This window comes from Phascolarctos cinereus, unplaced genomic scaffold (assembly GCF_003287225.1).
Source record: "Phascolarctos cinereus isolate Bilbo 61053 unplaced genomic scaffold, phaCin_HiC Scaffold_3;HRSCAF=262, whole genome shotgun sequence".
Classification (NCBI taxonomy): Eukaryota; Metazoa; Chordata; class Mammalia; order Diprotodontia; family Phascolarctidae; genus Phascolarctos; species Phascolarctos cinereus.
In genome coordinates this window covers 107,124,280-107,146,877 of record NW_027555736.1, presented here as the reverse complement: position 1 = coordinate 107,146,877, position 22,598 = coordinate 107,124,280, and the positions used below count along the sequence as shown (strand labels likewise).

Below are 22,598 nucleotides of genomic sequence, written 5' to 3'. Positions count from 1 at the left end.
TTCTGCTCACTTCACTCACCATCAGTTCATGTAAACCCCTCCAGGTTTTTCTGAAGTCCACTTGCTCATCATTTCTTGTAGCACAATAGTATTCCATTCCATTCATATACCATAACTCGTTCAGCCATTCCCCAATTGATGGGCATCCCCTCAATTTCCAATTCTTTGCTGCCACAGAAAGAGCGGCTGTAAATATTTTTGTACATGTGGGTCCTTTTCCCATTTTTATGATCTCTTTGGGTTACAGTCCTAGAAGTGCTATTGCTGGGTCAAAGGGTATGCACTGTTTTATAGCCCTTTGGGCATAGTTCCAAAGTGCTCTCTAGAATGGTTGGATCAGTTCACAACTCCACCAACAAAGCATCAGTGTTCCAATTTTCCCATCATCTTCTCCAACATTTATCATTTTCCTGTTTTGTCAATTTTCCTTGTTAGCCAATATGATAGGTGTGATGTGGTACCTCAGAGTCATTTTGATTTGCATTTCTCTAATCAAAAGTGATTGAGAACATTTTTTCATATGACTATAGATAGCTTTAATTTCTTCATCTGAAAACTGCCTGTTCATATCCTTTCACCATTTATCAGTTGGGGAATGATTTGTATTCTTATAAATTTGGCTTAGTTCTCTATATATTTTAGAAATGAGACCTTTATCAGAGACACTGGTTGTAAAAATTCTTTCCCAATTTTCTACTTTCTTTCTAATCTTGGTTGCATTGGCTTTGTTTGTGCAAAAACTTTTCAATTTAATGTATCAAAATTATCCACTTTGCATTTCATAAAATTCTTTATCTCATTTGGTCTTCTGTTCTCAATAAATCTGACAAGTAAACTATTCCCCCAGTTTGCTTAAAGTATCAGCCTTTATATCTACATCATGTACCCATTTTGATTTTATTTTGGTATAAAGTGTAAGATTTTGGTCTATGCCTAGTTTCTGCCATACTCTTTTCCAGTTTTCCCAGCAATTTTTGTCAAATAGTGAGTTCTTATCCCAGAAGCTTGGGTCTTTGGGTTTATCATACAATAGATTACTATCGTCATTGACTACTGTGTCTTGTGTACCTAACCTATTCCATTGATCCACCACTCTATTTTGCTATGCATAGTTTTGAACATATGTATCCTTTTTCCTTTTATCTCTTTAGGATACAGACCTAGTAGTAGTATTGCTGGGTCAGAGGGTATGCACAGTTTTATAGACTTTTGGGCATAGTTCCAGAATGGTTGGACCAGTTCAAAACTACCAAGAGTAAGTCAGTGGCCCAGTTTTTCCACACCCCCTCCAGTATTTATCATTTTCCTTTTCTGTCATGTTAGCCAAACTGATAGGTGTGAGGTGATACATCAGAATTATTTTAATTTGCATTTCTGTAATCAATAGTGAGTTATGACTATATGACTATAAATTGATTATAAATACACTTTGATTTTTTCTTCTGAAAACTGCCCATTCACATCTTTTGACCATTTATCAACTGGGAAATGGCTCTTATTTTTATAAATTTGGCTCAGTTCTCTAGATGATTGAGAAATGATTAGAGAAACTTCCAGCAACATCCCCCACCCCCCAGTTTCCTGCTTTCCTTCTAATTTTGGCTACAATGGTTTGTGCAAAAGCCTTTTAATTTAATGTAACCAAAATTATCCATTTTACGTGTCATAATACTTTCTATCCCTTATTTGGTCACAAACAGTTTCCTTATCCATAGATCTGACAGGTAAAATTTTCCATGCTCCCTTAACTTGCTTATATCATCACCCTTTATGTCTAAATCATGTACCCATTTTTACCTTATCTTGATATACAGTGTAAGAGTTGGTCTATACCTAGTTTCTATTAAACTACTTTCCAAATTTTCCCAGCAATTTTTGTCAAATAGTGAGTTATCATCCCAAAAGCTTGGATCTTTGGGTTTATCAAACACTAGATTACTCTGATAATTTACTACTGTATATCGTGTACCTAATGTATTGCACTGATCCACCATTCTGTTTCTTAGCCAATGACCAGATTGTTTTGATGATTATTACTTTGTAACATAGTTTGAGGTCTGGTTAGGCTGCCTTCCTTAATATTTGTTCCCCTTCATTCCCTTGATATTCTTGATCTTTTGTTCTTCCAGATGAATTTTGTTACTATTTTTCCTAGCTCTACCAAAAAATGTTTTGGTAGTTTGATTGGCATGACACTGAATAAGTAAATTAATTTAGGTAGAATTGTCATTTTTATTATATCAGCTTGGCCTATCTATGAGCAATTAATATTTCTTCAGTTGTTTAGATCTGTCTTTATTTGTGTGAAAAGTATTTTGTAATTGTGTTCATAGAGTTCCTGGGTTTGTCTTGGAAGGTAGACTCCCAAGTATTTATATTGTCTGCATTTATTTTAAACAGAATTTCTCTTTCTATCTCTTCCTGCTGGGTTTTGTTGGTAGGATATAGAAATACTTATGATTTATGTAGGTTTATTTTATAACTTGCAATGTTGCTGAAGTTGTTAATTATTTCAACTAGTTTTCTAGTTGATTCTCTATCCATCATATCATCTGCAAAGAGTGATAGTTTTGTTTCTTCATTGCCTATTGTAATTTCTTCAATTTCTTTTTTCTTCTTTTATTGCTATAGCTAGCATTTCTAGAACAATACTCAATAATAGTGGGGATAATGGCCAGCCCTGTTTTACCCCTGATCTTAATGGGAAGAGTTATAGCTTATCTCCATTACAAATAATGCTTGCTGATGGTTTTAGATAGATACCACTTACCAATTTAAGGAAAGCTCCATTCATTCCTATGTTGTCTAGTGTTCTTTATAGGAATGAGTATTGTATTTCATCAGAAGCTTTTTCTGAATCTATTAAGATAATCATATGAATTTTGTTGGTTTTGTTGTTGATATGGTCAATTATGCTGATAGTTTTCCAAATATTGAACCAGCCCTGCATTCCTGGTATAAATCCCACCTGGTCACAGTGTATCATCTTTCTGATATACTGCTGTAATCTCCATGCTGGCATTTTATTTAAATTTTTTTTTGCTTCAATATTCATTAGGGAAATTGGTCTATAGTTTTCTTTTTCTGTTTTTGCTCTTCCTGGTTTAAGTACTAGCATCATATTTGTGTCATAAAAGAAATTTGGTAGGACTCTTTCTTTGCTTATTTTTCCCCAAATATTTTATATAGTATTGGAATTAGTTGTTCTTTAAATGTCTGGTAAAATTCACTTGTGAATCCATTTGGTCACGGGGATTTTTCTCTTGAGGATCTCATTGATGAAGCGCTTGTTCAATTTATTTTCCTGAGATAGGGTTACTTAAATATTCTACTTCCTCTTCTGTTAATCTGGGCAATTTATATTTTTATAAATATTCATCTATTAGGTCATTGGATTTATTGGCATGTAGTTAAACAAAAACAAAAGCTTCTAATAACTGCTTTAATTTCATCTTCATTGGTGGTGAATTCACCCTTTTCATTTTTTACCGGTAATTTGGTTTTCTTCTTTCTTTTTTAATCAAATTAACCAATGGTTTATCTATTTTATTTCATAAAATCATCTCCTAGTTTTATTTATTAGTTCAATGTTTTTCTTACTTTTAATTTTATTAATCTCTCCTTTGATTTTCAGGATTTTCAATTTGGTGTTTAATTGGGGATTTTTCATTTGTTCTTTTTCTAGGTTTTTTTTAGTTGATTTGTTTTTTTCTCTATTTTATTGATGTAAGCATTTAGAGATACAATTTTCCCCCTAAGTACTACTTTGGCTGCACCCCATCAATTCTGGTATGTTGTCTCATTGTTGTCATTCTCTTTAATAAAATTGATTATTTCTGTGATTTGCTCTTTGATCCACTAATTTTTTAGGATTAGATTATTTAGTTTCTAATTAATTTTTAATTTATATTTTCATAGCCCTTTATTGAATGTAATTTTTATTGCATTATGGTTTGAAAAGGATGCATTTAATATTTCTGGAGGGTTTTTTTTTTGCATTTGGTTGTAAGGTTTTTATGCCCTAATACATGCTTAATTTTTGTGAAGGTGCCACATACAGCTGATAAAAAGGCATAGTCCTTTTTATTCCCATTCAATTTCCTCCAGAGGTCTATCATACTTTTAAGTTTTTTAAAATGCCATTTATCTTCTTAACTTCCTTCTTGATTAACTCATTTAACTTTTTTCTTTTTTTTTCTTTTCTTTTTTTTTTTACAGAATTTGGATGCTATGCTATTTGGAACATATATGTTTACTATTGACATTATTTCATTCTCTGTGGCACCCTTTAGTAAAATGTAGCTTCCCTGCTTCTCTTTTAATGAAGTCTATTTTTGCTTTGGCTCTGAGATCATGACTGCTACCCCTGCTTTTTTTTTTTTAACCTCATCTGACACATAATAGATTCTGCTCTGGCCCTTTATTTTTGCTGTGTGTGTGTCTGTTTCAAGTGTTTCTTGTAAACATTACATTGTTGGATTCTGGTTTTCAATCCAGTCTGCTATCTGCTTCCATCTTATGGGTAAGTTCATCCCACTCACATTCACAGTTATGACTGTTTATTTTCCTCTATTCTATTTTTTTCCCTGTTATCCTTCTGCCTCTCTTTATATCCTGTCCCTCTTCAAAAATCTGTTTTCCTTCTGACCATTGCCTTCCTTAATCCACCCTCCCTTTTATTACTGTCTTTCTTTTATAACCCTTCCCCTCTTACTTCCCTGTAGGGTGAGATAGATTTCTATGCTCAACTGAGTATGTATATAATACCCTCTTTGAGTCGAGAGTAAGGTTCAAGTATTGCCCAGCTTTCCTCCCCCTACCAACTTCCCCTCCACTGTAAAAGCTCTTCCTTTCATGCCTCTTTTATGTAAGATTATTTTCCCCATTCTTCTTCTCCCTTCCCTCTCTTCCCAGTGCATCCCTCTTTTTCAACTCTTTTCAATTTTATTTATAAAAAAATTCCATTATAGCCAATTCACACCTGTGCTGTCTGTCTATGGACACTTCTTGTAACTTCATTCATTCATTCATTCATTCATTCATTCATGATGAGGCATTTGGTGTTGAGTGACTTGCCCAGAGTCACACAGCTAGTGAATGTTATGTGTCTGAGGCTAGATTTGAACTCAGGTCCACCTGAATCCAGAGCCAATGCTCTATCCACTCTAACTGCTCTAATAGTGATAAAGTTCTTCAGAGTTAAAAGTATCATCTTCCCATATAGGAATGTAAACAGTTTAACCTAAATGAATCCCTTATGATTTCTCTTTCATATTAACTTATTATGCTTCTCTTGAGTCATGCATTTGAAGGTCACTTTTCTTTTAAACTCTGGTCTTTTCATCAGGAATGCTTGAAAGTCCTCTATTTCATTAAATATTATTTTTTTCCCTTGAAGGATTATACTCAGTTTTGCTAGGTAGGTTATTTTTGGATGTAATCCTAACTTCTTTGCTTTCTGAAATATATTCCAAGCCCTTTGATCCTTTCATATGGAAGCTGCTAAATCTTATGTGATCCTGACTGGCTCCACAATATTTGAATTGTTCCTGGCTGTTTGCAATATTTTCTCCTTGACCTAGGAGCTCTGGAATTTGGCTATATTATTGCTGGGAGTTTTCATTTTGGGATCTCAGGAGGTGATTGGTGGATTCTTTCAATTTCCTTTTTAATTCCTGGTTTTAGGATATCAGAAGAGTTTTCCTTGATAATTTCTTGAAATATGATGTCTAGGCTCTTTTTTTGATCATGGATTTCAGGTAGACCAGTAATTCTTAAATTATTTCTCCTTGATCTATTTTCCAAGTCAGCTGTTTTTTTTTCCTTTAATTTTTAGTCAGTTGTTTTTCCTATGAAATATTTCATATTTTCTTTCATTTTTTCATTCTTTTGATTTTGTTTTGTTTCTTGATGTCTCATGGAGTTATGAGCTTCTACTTCTCCAATTCTAATTTTAAAGAACCATTTGGCTAATTCTTTTTAAGGTGTTATTTTCTTCAATATTTTTTGTGCCTCTTTTACCAAGCTATTGACTCTCTTTTCATAATTTTCTTGCATCACTTTCATTTCCTTCCCCAATTTTCCCTCTACCTCTCTTATTTGATTTAAAAAAATCTTTTTTGAGCTATTTCAGGAATTCTTGTTGAACTTTTGTCCAATCCATGGGTTTTTCTTTAAGGCTTTGCTCATAGCTGTTTTGACATCACTGTCTTCTTCTGAGTATCTTGCTCTTCCCTGTCACTATAGCAACTTTTTATGTCCAGGTTCTTTTTTTTTTTTTAATTGTTTGCTTATTTTTCTAGCCTACTTTTCAACTTTCAACTTTTATGTTAAAGTTGGGCTCTGGTCCCAGAGTGGAGGGGGCACTGTTCCAAGCTTTAGGTTTCCTGTGCTATTTTAAGAACTTGTTCTGGGGTTCTGTAAGTTTTTGGTGCTTCCAAGGTAGTGTGATCTAAGAGGAGATGCAGTCACTGCTTTCTTGACCTCTGCTCTGGTCTTTACCTTGTTTCCCTGTAGCCACAATTCTAGTGCTCCTCTTAACCCTGAAACTATGACCAGGACCCTTGCCCTCCTGCAGCTGTAAATGCTTGTGCTCTTTTCTGCCTTGAAACTGAGACCAGGGTCCCGACTCCTCTGTGAGTGACAAGCCTTCTTCTCAGCCCTGAAACTGTGACCAAAGCTCCTGCTCCCCTGCAGCTACAAGTGGTATTGCTTCTTTTGGCCCTGGAACTGTTACTCAGGGAACCTGCTCTCCTGCAACCACAAGCACTAGTACTACTTTCTGCCTTGAAACTCTGACCAGCATGCCTAGTCCTCTGCAGCCACAAGCTTCAGTGCTCCTCTTTGCCCCAGGACTGTGACCCAGAACTCTGGATGGGCAATCAGGGTCCTGAATCTAGTGCCAGTAAAGGGTCCCTTGCAATCTCTTCCTGACCAGCTGTCTAACCCCTCTGCTGTCTGCAGGCTGAGAACTCCCAAAGGTGCTACAGCCACTGATGCAGCTGCCTCCAAGGCCTGCTGCTGTACTTGTCCCAGTGTGGCTTGCCCTGTGCTCCTTCTGGCCTATTCTGAATTTCTTTCTTTCTTTGCTTCATGGGCTATACCTTCATTTGCTCCTAATTAGTTTCCTCTGTATCTTTCTTGGAGTTAAAGCTTCTTAAGAACAAAGTCTGAACACATTCTTAATCAGTTTCTATCTTATTGTTTGTAGATATTACGCCATTCTCCATTTTTCTTTTGCTGTCTCCACTCTTAGAAATATCATCAGTCTCCTTCCCAAAGGTAATATTGTCTCATCTTTGGCTCCACACCCTCTTTGCCTGTCCCATTATGGGTGCTTTCCCTATATAATAAGAATTCACATATCTGTTGTCTGGGGAAGGAGCTGCTGATGAATTCACACTACTCTCTGAGATGGCCTCCCAGTGGACAAACTGTCCCTAGATTAAACCTATTAAGAGTCCCCTATCTCCCAAGCAGGCACACTGTCACCCCCCTAGAAGGGCTCTTCAATGGTATTTCTATCCTCCCCTGGAGACTCCAGTCTCATTTTCTTCCCTCTGCTGCCTCTCCTCTTCCACAACACCCCCTTCCTGTTGAAAGTCTATATGAATCACCTTCCCTTCACTGTTTCCCCATGGCCTTGGTAGTTTATCATTCTTTCCCTTCTCTTCCATTCCTGTCCGAGATTTCTCGTGACCGCAAAATAATTTGGTCTTCCTCAAATTTCCTTTCCTTCACAGTTGAAGGTCTTTGGTCCTTGGGGGCAGGGACTATCTTTCTTTTTGCTTATATTTGTATCCTTTGCGCTCAGCACAGCATCTGGTACTTTGTAGTCACTTAATGAATCTTTATTACTGGCCTGCCTTTCTTCTCAATTCTTCCAAAAATGTTTTATTTAACCACCATGTATCTTGGAGTTTAAAGTGCAGGGTAGTCTTTTGGTGGTAATCTGTAGATATTCTTGATCAATTCTTTGTTGTCTGTATTTAGTTCTGGACAGTTTTCTTCTATTTAATTATAACATCATGGCATGCAGATTTTTTGATTGTGTTCTCCTGGAAGATCTATAATCCCTAAATTTTCTCTTATCATCTGAATTTGATTTTTATTTTTGGAGGCAATCAGGGTTAAGTGACTTGCCTAGGGTAACACAGCTAGTGTCTGAAGCCAAATCTGAATTCAGGTCCTCCTGACTCCAGGGCCAGTGCTTTATCCACTTTGCCAACTGGCTTCCCCTCATCTGACCTTTAAAATCATTTACTTTGGCTTGTACAGAATGAGTTCTTTTAATGTTGACTTTTGAGCCCCTTCAGTCAAATTTTCCTCCAATTCACTATTTCTGTATTCCAAATCTGTTAAACTCACTTCTTTGGAATGATTTTTCCATCATTTTTTCCTAATATGCTAATTGTGGGTTTTGACCCACATTCATTTCTAATTTCTTATTTTATGCATTTCATTTCCCTTTTGGATCATTATGGGGTTTTTGATTGCTCTATGCTCTTGGAAGACAGACACAGCATTCTGTCTTTAATCTTTCCTTCATATCATATGCTGATATGAATTATATACATTGAGGTTTTATTCAGTCTTTTTATGGTTTTAGAATCCTGTCAGCTAATTTATCTGTGTTGGGATTTTCAGGTCTTTTCATATCTTTGGTGTTTCAGCCTTTTTTTTTGGAGGGGGGTATTCCTATCACTTCTTTTCTGGCCCCTCCCCCTTTGCTAGAGAGCAGACCCCTCAGGTTGTGCTGCAAGGCTGCCTCAGTCCCCTTGGTTTTGGGACATATAAGGTTCTCTGGCCTGAGTCCCTGCCCTAGATAACCTCGGGGGTGAGGTTTTAGTCTCCTTTGCTTTAGGCCTGACATAACCATGCTAGTAAATCTGCCAACTTCTCCCACTGCTCTTTGTGACACTTTTTGTAGAGTAGGAGGAGGACAGAAGTTGTCTGGGCAGTCACCACAGGTGCAGAGTGTTGGGTTCCAAACAAAAGGCAGCACTTTTTAACCTGCCTAATTCTCTTACTTTCTTTTCCTTTTCTTCATATAGCTGGACTGAATCAATGTCTATGGCTTCTTGTGGGTTAGAGGGGCGGTGGTGTTTAGGCACAATCACTGAATCAGGGTAGGTGCCTAACCCAAGGTTTGCTTGTATCTGTCTATAAGACACATGGAAGTTAGTGGGTGAGGAGTGAGTGTTCTGGTGTTAGAATTCCCCAGTGTTAACTCATAAAGGACTTTACCTTGTCGGAACTCTGTCTTCTGAGGATTTGTATGTAATAATATCTGGCATATAATTTATTGAGGAGGGTGACAGAATGAAGGGTTGCGATGAGACTGGAAAAAGTGACCCATCATTTTGTTGCTCACAAGACCCAGAAGTGACGGTTAACTTTAATTCACCACTGACCTCCTTAATAAGTAATTTTTAAAGATTCATGACAAACACTAATATTTTAAAATAGACTAAAATAAATTTTTTATTTAATTGTTACAATATGTAATCATTTACACAATTCAAAAACTGTTTACAAAGCATTCTCCTTGACTTATCCAATTTTGTAACTATTGCCATATAAACTTTCAAAATAAGTTTCAAAATCTGGACCACAAAATAATTTTAACCTTTTAGGAAGTATTGTAATGTATTAATCTAGGTAAACAGGCTTGTTATTTCAAACTATCTTTATTGGCAAAAGAATTGTTTTAGTTTTAAATTTTAAGGCCTAACATGCAAGTGAATGAGCTCATAAACACTACATCCTTTAAACATGGTGAAAAAACAATGGGAAAACACAAGTTTATCTGACAAAATAAGGAAACATTGAATTAGCAAGTTATTTGTAGAATTCTCAATCTACTTAAAAGTTCTGATCATACTTTCAGGGCTAACAGGTCTCTAAAAACATACAAGCCACTCAAGTATAATGCATGATTGCAAAATGAACTATTTTAAGAATAAAAACATCTAGAGGCACCTCTTGTAAGCTGTGCTAGGGAAGTCAAACTACACTAGAGGCACATGGTGCTGGACAAGACTGCCCCAGGGGAAGACATTCTGCCTACTTAGAAGGAACTGATTCACCACCTCCAGAGGAAACAAGATCTCTTTAGTATTACTGCTGGTATAAAAATACATGCTCAAAAAATACTAGAAATATGCAAATCGTAGGTTAATGCTTTTGGTCTTCACAAAGATCAAAAAGTTTGCCCTGTGGTTTTAAAAATAAAGCCATGACTTTTATCTTTAGTTCAAAAGTATACATCTCTTTTCCAAAAGGATGACTGTCTATCAAATCCCATCCCAGACAGTTGAATCCAACTGCCTACTTTAAAGAGATATGGCTCTAGAAGAGAACAGGAGCTGATTTGCTTCAGAGAAGAGCAAGCAAATCAAAGACAAAGTGTGAAATCATAAAGAATTTTAGAATTCAGTGTTTCTAAATGATTTCCTTTCCCTGAGGCTTGTACTACCTTTTAAACTGTCACTGGTCAAACAAAAGCATGTCATCATTCCTAGTTTTACTTATAAATGTTATGGTTCTTAACAGCTGAAAATTAGACATATTGCATAAAGTGGTGGTTACCAGATGTACAATGACAGTCTTTGGTGAGATGAGGACTCTGCTTTGCTTCTTTACTTTTAACAGCCCTGCAATATTCATGTTATTGTCAGTGGAGAAACCACAAGGCCGTAATGAAGCACAAGTAAACCATCCTGGAAGGGAAAAAAGGCACCATGTCTTACCATGATAAACACTTATGCTAATAAATAAGTCACAGCTTTCTTTAATTTTCACAACTTAACACTAAATAAACTTATTATTTTTAAAAGGCATAAAGTGAATAGATCTCTTTGACACAGGGAAGGCATTCCATCACCAATATATCTTGGCAACTGTGGTCTACCTAATCTTGAATCTTAACTACTGAGGCTGCTCTGAGTTCCTATATATGCCAGCTGTGGTGGTATTTATAACAGACAATCCTCCAAAAACAAATAAAGAGACACCTTTTTCATTCCATACTCAGTGAAACACTGGGTGTTTTTTCTCTAAAAGGATCTAAATACTATAATGTCACTATATGTTATACATTTGGATAATTTAAACTTGCCACTTTAAGCAGTGAAGAGTTCTATTTTAATCAATTGTGATGGAGATATTTTTAAAAGTAAAAACAGAATCTGACACTTTTATGAGGCTTTGGTTTATAAAGCACTTTATATTCATTATCTTATTTGATCCTCATATCAGCCCTGAGACACAAATTATGATGCCCATTTTTATAGATGAAGGAATTGAGTAATAGGTTGAACAATTTTATAGACAAGTGGTCCCAGAATTAGAATTCAAATTCATGTCCTGAGTCCAAATCAAGCATTCATTCCACCATTCTATATCATGTTACAATTTTCTGCCTCCATAAATAGACAATATTGAATTTAACTTAACCTCTTCTTGATTACTACATGATGAACATAGGATCATGGATCTAGAAAGTACCCTAAGGTATCTACTCCAATACTGTCCCCCATCTTACAAATGAGGTAACTGAGAGATTAAAGCTTAAGTGACTCGCATAAAGTCAGTGTAATACAGTGATGCCCTTAGGATTTCCTGAAGTCCACTGAGCTACTTGTTCTTAGACTAAATGGCTCCAGTTTGAGTTCCTGAGTTTGTTCTTTAGCTTTTCTTTCTCTTCTCTGACTGCTATCACTTGGTTCCATACATAATATTTAGGTTAAGATTAATGGAAGTAGAGACAGAAGTGATTTTATCATCAGAATATTCTTTAGGCCACTTGCCTGGTGAAAGGAAATAGATAAGAGGTTCAGAGGCATGATGCAATAGAATTTGAGATTTTTTAAAATCTGGACTTGAGATTCTACTGGCATAGGGAGTCCCTGGTCAGGAGCTATCTCCTAGTGGTGATTAGCATCTACTCTGCCATTTACAGTGTTGGAGAGTTACCTGAGGCAGTGAGAGGTCCACATACCCAGGGTCACAAAGCCAATGTGTATCAGAGATGAGATCTGATTCCTGACTCTAAGAACAGCTCTCTATCCACCACACTTTCTAGTAATGAAAGGGGCTTCAACTCTTCACATCTGCATAGCAGCTGTTAACTTTTCTTGACTTGCCTACTGACTTAATGATAATTTCATTCTTCAAAAGGCAGAAGAACTAACAAGGGGAAACTGTTTTAGATCTTCTCATTCTTACTGATGTGGAGGAAATCATAGCTGGAGTGAAATGGGAACTTTGAAGGAAAGTGGCCACTGCCTCCTGGAGTTAGCGAAAGAAAAAGAAAAGTCAGGCATTCTAGATCTTGGGAGAACATATCTCAAAGTTCTGAAAAAGGATAGGCAGGACCCCAATGACTAAAATTCTAGAAATTTGCCTGGTGGGGTATGAAAAACTGTGAAGAATAACATTCTGAAGATACAAAGCAAAACAATTCTGATAAGGAGGAAAAATCAGAGTTCTCTAAAGAGACCAACATGGACAGGGAAACTCACCAACCTAGATGTTAAGAATATACGTACAAAAGATGAAAACAAGGGCAGGAGACTAAAGATGAGTGTAAGAGCACAACATAATCCTGTAAAATAGTGTCAGAACTGCTAACACTCAGAAGGAGCTGAATAGGGCGAGAAAAGCTGAGAACAACAAGAGGGGTAGGGGTTATGCTTATTTTTAGAGAAAGAGGAAGATCAAAGAAGAGAGGAAGAATAGGTCTACTGCTGGGGGTGAGGGCAGTGGGGTAGCAGAAGGGAGATGAAACCCTGCTATCTGACAACAGAGAGAAGGCAGAGCTGCTCAAGTCTTGCTTTGCTTCTGTTTTCTCTGCCACAGAGAGCAACTTTGGCACTGGAAATGATGAAAAAAAAAGGCAAATGGGGAGGTAATACATAAAATATATAAAAATATGGTACGAAAGCACAAAGCTAACCTTAATGCATTCAAGTCACTTGGCTGAGATTAACAACCTCCTTTAAAGGATCATGATAAAAATAGTAGTAAACATTTACATAGCACTTTACTGTTTGCAAAGTACTTTATACGTAGTATCTAATTTGATCCTCACAACAGTCCTGTGAGGTAGGTGCTTGTTATTAACCCTATGAGGAAACCATTAGTTCACATAACCATTTCAGGGGTGGGGAACCTGCAGCCTTGAGGCCACATGTGGTCCACTAGGTCCTCAAGTATGGCCCTTTGATTGAATCCAGGGGCAGCTAGGTGGCGCAGTGGATAGAGCACTGGCCCTGGAGTCAGGAGGACCTGAGCTCAAATCTGACCTCAGACACATAACACTCACTAGCTGTGTGACCCTGGGCGAGTCACTTAATCCTCATTGCCTATAAAAAAAAATCATCTTCTCTGACTGAGTCCAAACCTCACAGAACAAATCCCCTTAATAAAAGGATTTGTTTTGTAAAACTTGGTGCTCAGTCAAAAGGCTGCAGGTTCCCAGCTCCTATATGTGAACCTGCCCAGGGCCACACAGCTTTATATGTCAAAGATGGGATTTAAACTCAGGTCTTCAAATCCAGAACTTAAAGACATGATTGCAGAATCAATGTCAGTGTTATCTGAAAGACTGTGAAGAGTGAGAGAGGTGCTACAGCACTGGAGAAGGGCAAATGCCTGATTTTCATAAAAGGGAAGAGAGTAGAGTTGGTGAATCACAGGTCAGTGAGCTTGGCTTGGATTTGTGGGAAAATTCTAGAAGGGGTCATTAATGGGATGGTGAGTGTACATGAAGGAAAGGAAAGAGCAAACAGAAACCTCATGGTGCCATCATGACTCTCCAGCTGCCTTCCTGGAGATACCTCCATCCTCGGGACCAGTTCCTTTCATTGGTAACTGCCTCTTTTAGACAAGTACTTCAGTAAAAGCTTCGGCCATGCTTTGCCTCTCATCAGCTTCCTTACTCCTCAGTTCTGCAGCAATGATCAAACATTGTTCCTGGATGGGTCAGTTCACTCCCCAAAAGGTGCAACTCTCATCCCTGTAACTTTCCAGGCTAAAATACCCCTCCTTGACCAAAACCACTCTTGTTTGTGTTCTCCTCTATTAGAGTGGAATCTCCTTGGAGGACCGGCACTGCTTTTGCTTTTTGTGCCTACGATACTCAGTACATTTTGTTGTTAAGTCATTTTTTTTTTCAGTAATGTCTAATTCTTCATGACCCCATTTGGGGTTTTCTCGGCAAAGATACTGGAGTGGTTTGCCATTTCCTTCTCCAGCTCATTTTACAGATGAGGAAACTGAGGCAAACAAGGTTAAATAACTTGCCTAGGTCACACAGTTAGTAAGCTTTTGAGGCTGGATTTGAACTCACAGAGATGAGTCTTCCTTACTTCACACCCAGTGCTTTATCCACTGTGCCACCATGTTATAAAACTGATTAGTCAAAAGAATGCTATAGATATAGTTTAGATATGTTATAAATATAATTTATAGATTTTTTAAAATTTATTTTTTATTCAATTAACTGGTTATATTAGACTAACTTTATTTTCTTTTTTGAAAGGGTTATAAAACTGATTAGTCAAAAGAATGCTGTAGATACAGTTTAGATACGCTATAAATATAGTTTATAGATGTTAGCAAAAAACATTTAATAAGAGTATCATATAATTTTTGTGGGAAAAAAAATGGAGACTAAACCAGTGCTCTCCAAAATGGGACATGTACACAGCAGAGGGTGTGGTACGGAAATATCAAAACTTCTATTTCTATTTATTTTCATCTAAAAGAATTAAGAAAATAAGCATCATTAATATTTAGTTTACGGACTGACACTGGTGTTTTCATTTGTTCCTCATCTCAGATGATAATGTGTCAGGAACAAAACACGAGGTACTTGTAGGGAAGAGAAGTTCCACATGTATAGGGATGGACCCTTGCGCAAGTTATGCTTAGCTAAGTGGGTTTATGGATATTATCTGGTTTTAACTAACTCACAAAATAAAAAGAAGCCTAAAAAAATTCCAGCAAAGAAACTGCAGAACGAAGATAATACTAATAATATGAATATACGAAAACAAGGAAAAAAATGCCAAATGTAAAAAAAAGTCTAACACGTCTCCATTTTGTCAAGCCATGTTACTAAATAAAAACTGATGATGAATTAAATCATATTGGACAAGAAGTTGGTCCAAAAGAATGAAATCATCAACATTATCTGAAATCTGAGTTTATATCTACTATCATTCAGGACAGACTTTGCCCCAAGTGTATATTATACTTTCAGCTATAAGCCAATATTAGTATGGAGCCATGAAAATTAGCAAGACTAAAATGAAGTTTTTGTTGTCAAAAACATGTCACTTAGAAAAACTATGATAAATGCTGAGGGTACAAATACAAGGATAAGACAATCCTCACCTTCAAGAAGCTTATATTCTAATAAAGCTTATATTCAATTGAATTTTTCCCTCTAAAGTTACCAATGGAGACCCAGCCTCTTCAGGGTAGCTCCTTTCTGACCACTGGGCCAAGATTCCACCATTCACAGAATTCAAGGCTTCAATTGTACCTGTAACCTCAATGTGTCCTGACTACCAGGACAAGGACACACCTGTGCCCATAAACACCATCCCACCCCCATCCCCCACCCCAGTCAAATGATTGAAGCTTTGCAAAGGCTCATACACTTGAGGCCAGAAGACCAAATCAGGAGCCTTTTGCAATAGTCCAGGTGTGAGGTAACGAAGATGTGCACCAGGGTGATGGCAATGTCAGAGGAGAGAAGGGGAGACATATGAGAAATGTTATGAAGATGATATTGACAGGATTTTCCAACAGATTGGATATAGGGGATGAGAGAGGGAACAGCTGAGGATAACACCTGGCAATAATAGGAAAGTTAGAAAGAAAAAAGGGCTTGGGGCGGGGAGGAGGAGGAAGTAACGGATGGGACCAAGAGAGAGCAGATCACAAAAACCTAGAAAGAAAAGAGTATCAAGAAGAGACTTATGAACAGTATCAAAGGGCTGCAGAAAGGTAAAGAAGGGTAATAACTGAGAGGTCATTAGACTTGGTAACTAAGAGATCTTTAGTAACTTTATTTGGTACCTACTCTGTGTTTACTTACCTTTGTACAAATTATTCCCTTCTTCCCCTACCCTCAACTGAATGTAAGCTCCTTGAGAACAGGGACTACCTTGTTTTTGTCTTTGTATCTCCAATGCCTGGTACATAGTAGGTACTTAAAGATATATTGAAGAATGGAGTCCTAGCCTGGGCATGCGTGTATGGCATACGCTTGGCTTGGTGATCAGGATCCTCTATTTAAAAAACTCCAGAGGCTCCCTTTCACCTCAGGATCATATATAAAATCCCTGTTTGGCATTCACAATTCTTCATAACTTGACCCCCTCCTACCTTTCCATTCTTTTTACATCTTACTCACCCTTTACATACTGTGATGCAGTGACATTAGTGTCCTTGCTGTTCACTGCACAAGACACTCCAAGTCCCTTCTCCAGGCATTTTCAATGCCTGTCTCTCATGCCTGGAATTTTCTTCCTCCTCATCTCTACCTCCTGGCTTCCTGCAAGTCCCAGCTAAAACCCCACCTTCTATAAGAAGACTTTCCTATCCTGCTTAATGCTAGCACCTTTTGATTATCTCCAATTTATACTTTATAGCATGTGTGTATTATTTGTATACATTTGTTTGCATGTTGTTTTCCCCATTAGATTATAAGCACCTTGAGAGTAGGGATTGTTTTTTGTCTTTTTGGTATCCCAAGTACTTAGTACAGTGCCTGACAGAGTAGGCGCCTAATATGCTTGCTGACTGATTATAGGAAGATAGTGGAGCTAGAAGTAGCTATGGAATGTTTTTGGAAATGGCTAAGAAGTGACATGAGGTCTGATCACCTAGCAGAGCCAAGGAACCAGAGTCCAGGTGGTTTTGAAGGGAGAAGTTTAAGGAAGATGGTTAGGCTGTATGGTTCCTGCTATTGCCACGAAGTGAAGTGATGCTCCTACTGCTTTTTTTTTTTTAAATGGTGCCAATTTTAAATCACATTCCTATTTCTAAAGAGAAGAATTACATTTCTTTTTTTTTTTTTTGCTAGGCAATGGGGTTAAGTGATTTGTCCCAGGGTCACACAGCTCGTGAGTGTTATGTGTCTGAGGCTGCATTTGAACTCAGGTCCTCCTGACTCTAGGGCCGGTGCTCTACCTACTGTACCACCTAGCTGCCCCCTAAGAATTACATTTCTACTTGCTTACGGTAGTGATAAAGTGCAACACTGGTTGCTTCTCTCCCCCTGTACACATCCAAATATTTAGAATATACAACGTGGACTTCTAAACAGCTACTGCACCTAGGCTGGGCTACAAATGTGAGATTTCCAATTTTGAAAAGCTGTGAGGAACTCTTCTCTTTTGATGCATTTTGTTGATCTCTTCAATGGTGGATCTAGAAAAGGTACCTCAGGATGGGGCTGTTTCACTACCTGGAAATCCACAACCCCTACCTCCTGGTATGTCCTCTGCATTTTGATACAGTTTAGTAATGATGGATGGGGTTGCAGACCTTCTCCAAATATTTCTGCAGGGGCTCAAATCCTTCTCAGAAGTCTGTTTCTTAATGAACCAACTGACTATTTCATTACATTTGTCAAGGACCTTCTCTTTGTCTTTCTCCACTTATAGCTAGCTCTCTGGCCTGTTCTATTTCTATACCTGCTGCCTGGCTTCCTGAGGCTGACCCAGTGATTGACAAGTCTCTGCCTGGAAGCCCCATATCATGAGAAGGGCACACTGCTCACTCTCCTTTTCTGGTTCACCTGGCCTGCTCCACATCTGTACTGGTTCACTCCTGCCCTGTCCCACCATTCCCAGACCACCTCTATAGGTCTATCTTTAGTAGGCTGTATGTAAGCTCCTTGAGAACAGGGTTATCTTCTTTTCCTATTTTTGTACCCTTAGCATTTAGCACAGTGTCTACACACAGTAAATGCTCTACCTATCTATCATCAATTCTGCCTCGGAGTTTTTCATCCTCCTTTCACACTGAAAGCGTCAGATTCATCTAAGCTCTAGGGAGAGATACTGTGTCTCTGCTTCTCATATTTTCTTTACCAGTTTTTTGACCTATGGGCTTGTCTTCTTTTCTGAGGAGGTGTTTTCCATTATTGTTTTTTGGCTTTTATACCCTTTTAATTTATATTATTGTAGTCACTGTATATGGTGTTTGTATGTCTCTTACCAGTTCAAATAAATATTCCCATGTGTCTGTGAATTCCTCACAATAACAACCCATTATATTCACATAGCAGTTTGTTCATCCATTGTCCAACTAATGGACTCTTGACTTTATTTACAATTCTTTGTTACCACAAAGAGCTCTGCTATTAAAATTTTGGCATTTATGGAGCTTTTCTTTCTGTCTCTGAGCTTCTTGGGACATATGCCCAGTAATTAAATTGCTGGGTCCAAGAGTAGGAACATATTTCTTAATTAACGCTAAATTGTTTTCCAGAACTCCAGGACCAATTCACATCTCAACCAATGTACTATTTTATCTGTTTTCCCACAGTTCTTCCAACATTATTTCTGAATTGTAGCCATCTTTTCCATTGTGATGGGTATGAGGTGAAATCTCAGAGCTGTTTTGATTTGCACCAATTTTCAAAAAAATAATTTTACTTTTAATTCAAAGATTATTTTCAGATTTTATGCTTTTAAAAAATTCCCTTAACAAAATAACACTGTCCAAGAAAGCCAAGGGAGGAAAAAAAAGAGAAGCAAGTACAACCTTAGCCTCTCAAATTAGAATTCAGTTACGATGTCATGTGAAGTCTTCTGTGCCTAAGTAGAATATGCCCTGGGGAACACTAATCACCAATTAACTTGCACTAAACTTCAGTTAGATTAAAAGTCTGGTTTAAAGCTCTCTTCAGGTCCATGAAACTTCAAAAACAAATGCTCAAGACTTTAAAAGGTGTTTGGTTTCTCCTTTCTGCACAGAATATCCTGCAGTGCTGAAACAGATTGCTTCATCCGTTACAACAACCTCTTTTGCTCAATGTCCTATCCTGAAGATGTAACCTTCAGAATGCTAAAGAAAAAAAATCTATACCTCAAACTCTGGACAGTAAGACTACAGTAATTAAGGTACAGTTATATAGGCTTTCTTATTAAGCAAACAGCAAAAACAAGCCAGTAAACGATCAACAAAAGCTGAATAGCCTGCTTTTCACTTTTAGTAATTATACAATCCATATTATGAGGATAATTCTTGCACTACTGTGCATCCTCTACATAGTGATTTTAGTTGTGTTGACTCAATAAAACCTAGGCAAACTGGATCATGCACTGGACTTTACATTTTTTGATAATAAATTAAACACACTCATCTGGCCATCTAAAGTCTACTTGTTAAACAAGAGCTCACTGAAACTTCCTTACTGCAAGTCTGTTAATGTGATGCAGAATTAAAAAAAAAAAAAGGATTCTTGTAAAAAAGCAGAAAGTAGACCCCACAACTAAAGGTTTCTTGTCTTAACTCTTCATGAATCTTGGAGCTCAAGACCTTGATTTCCATGTGTTCTAATTAACACATGTTGGTCACTTTAAATACACTCACATTACCAGGAAAAATGTAACAGAAAAATTAAGTTAACTCTCTTCTTCCAGTGAAGAGGAACTTACACATGATGGGTTAATTAATACCTTAATCCGAAATTTTCTTTCAGTGAAACTCTCATTAGTTATGTTCAAAAATTAAAAGTTTAATCTGAGGTAGAACCTAATATAGGCTAAGGAACCTTGGTTGTGGGAAGTGTATTAAAACTTTTCATTACATGGTCCTTAGTTTTCTTTTCATTTCAAATGTGGATGAAAGTACTTCCTAGCATTTTCATAAAATCTGAGACTTACCTGCATTGCTCCATCACCTATAGCACGGCGAATTTCCTTTAGTGTCTGATACTGCTCCAACAGGTGATCTCCACATATTATATCTACCTAGGGGCACAAATAAAAAAACTGTCAAAGTGTTCTTCCTGTTTTACATGCCATCTGAATAAATTAAGCCAAACATTTCTGGACAAGCTTTAGCTACTCTATTTTAGATATATTCCAGTAAAATCTCTACAGAAAAACTTTACAATTTTAAAGTGGGACAGCATACTATAAAATTATACTCTGTTCTATGCCCTGGCTATTTCATCACCTGGGTATATAACCATAAGAAATTCAATTAGGCTTTCTGAGTCTGTCTTTCTCACTGTAAAAATGAAGGAGATGCACTAGACAATATTAATAGCCTCTTCCAATTGTAAAATTCTATGAAAATAGAGTATATCATATTCATCTAAAAGTTACTTGCTTTCAACTATCTAAAATAAACAAAACAGACCTTTAAGCAGTCAAAACACATGGAAGACAAAGACCAAGGACAATCTTGTGGGAGGAGATCCCTTCAACACCTGAACTCAGAGCTTAATATTCTTATTTTATTTGGAAATTTAACAGTTATCTGGTTTTCTAATCCACAACAGGTAAGAAGCAGTGAATTATATAAGTGGGAGACAAGCTTGCTATAGGCAGGCACACATAGTTTTGGATGACAGCAAAAAAGGAGATAGAAAAAAACATAAAATGTTTAATGAAACAGTAGTTTAGAAGCACTTGGTATACAGCTAAGCACCTCTATACATTTCAGTTGTTTGAGGACATTGTACAACAGTTGATGCTTACAACATGCCATCTAGATGTAGAAAAGGTTAAACTATATTTAATGTGATTGTTTAGTGAGGGAAAAGTATAAAATATTGGGAAAGATTTCTGTGAAAAATGATAAAAATTTACAAGTTTGGCTGCTTCAAGGGGTACTTCCTCTTGGATACTTTTTCCTACCTTGGCTTCTGTGACACTACAAAATCTTTGTTACCCTCTTTTCCTGGTTCTTCTCTCCCTTTCCATTCCCCAGGGATCTATCCTCAACTCTTCCACAGTTCATCTACTGCCTCCTAGTTTCAATTGTGACTTCTAAGCAGATGGTCCCCAAATTTCCTGATTTCTAGCCTCTCATCTGAGCTCTAATAGTCCCATATTTCCAAATGAAAAATCTACGTGGATGTCCCATTGACGCCCCAAACTGAACAAATCCAAAACTTCACCCTTCCTCATCATTGCACTGTTGAACAATGAAACTGCCAGACTCCTAGGCTACCATATTTGACATAATTGAGACCTTGCAGTCATTTTCCATGATGCTCTATCTGAAAGCTCACCAATGGCTTCTTTCTTTTGTTTTTTTTTTTTTTAAAGGTTCCATCATTATTTTTTGCAAGTAAGTTAAGGTCTCCTCTTCCTTGAATCTGAAGGCAGCATGGTGTGTTAGAGCTGACTTTAGAGCCACAAGACCTGATACATACTGCTTGCATGATCCTTCTCACTACCTTGGGCATCTCTCTCAATTACAAGTTGTAGAGAAGGTGCACACTGGCTTTAGGAGTTTTCTCACCCAGGAGTTCCCTACACTAATGACATCATCATTCTAGTCTATTCTTAGCTCTCTTTGACCTTTGTGGCATTAGGCAGTGGTGACCACCCCTTCCTTGGAGCTTCCTGTAACATTTTTCTCCTAACTCAGAACAAGCACACTCTGTTTCCATTACTATTCTCTTTCCCTTTCCCTTCCTTAACTGTGACTATTCCAAAAGGCCTTTTTATTCTCCTCAATGCTCTCCCTCTTCTCTTCCACTATCACCTTTATACTTGCTGATCATTCTCCTTGGTTTTGGTCTCTCCCTTCTAGGTCTGCATTTTCAGCTGCTGATGTGACATCTTCATCTGAATATCCCTCAGCCATCTCAAAATGTCTCCAAAGGAACTAGCGATTTTCTTCTTCATACAAGCTCCTCTTGTCATCTACTCAATTTATCAAGGGAACAATCAATCATTCTTCTGGTGCCCCAGGATAGAAACCTGCATCATCCTACACTCATCCTTTTCCTTCCTCTAAATTCAATGATCATTAGGCCCTGTCACACTAGTCTCTTATTTTCCAATCCCAATACCACTGCTATCTCACATTTAAATGATTACAAAAGCCTCTTTGCTTGTCTCCCTAGCTCCAGGCTCCCTCCTCTAATCTATCATCTTGCAAAACACAGATTTATTCATGCCACTTCCCGTATGGCTCTATAATGGCTCCATGTTGTCTATAATCTCAAGTCTAAACATCTTTGACTTTTTCAGGGCCTAACAATCAAAAATCCTACTCTATTAAACCACATTTTCTATTACTCCACTTAATAAACTCTCTGGTTGAGTTATCCAAGTATACAACACTCATTCTTGTTACCATGTCTTTATACTTATAATACTCCATATGTTTGGAATGACTTCTCTTGATTCCTTTGTCTAAATTTTATCCATCCTTCAAAATCTAGCTCAAATCCAACCTTGTCAATGAAGACTCCCCTGAGTATTCAGAATTACTTTGTGCTCATTTCAATTTTCACTGCATTTACAGTGAGTACTAAACAGTTTATGTTCTCAAATGATTTTATTAGCTTCACTTTACCAGGTATCTTGTAAGCTACTCAAAAGGAG

The 22,598-nt window shown here is 37.3% G+C and overlaps 1 protein-coding gene across 1 annotated transcript in view; it reads right to left on the bottom strand.

The window, feature by feature from the left end:
* Positions 1-9,457: 9,457 nt before the first annotated feature.
* PCGF6 (polycomb group ring finger 6) overlaps positions 9,458-22,598 on the bottom strand; it is a 34,678-nt gene continuing 21,537 nt past the window's right edge. Inside the window, exons 9-10 of the mRNA XM_020967746.2 lie at positions 19,914-20,000; positions 9,458-10,721 (exon numbers count right to left, since the gene is read on the bottom strand). Of these exons, the coding sequence (XP_020823405.1) occupies positions 10,665-10,721; positions 19,914-20,000 (144 nt within the window). The 3' untranslated portion in view covers positions 9,458-10,664. The remainder of the gene's footprint in view (positions 10,722-19,913; positions 20,001-22,598) is intronic.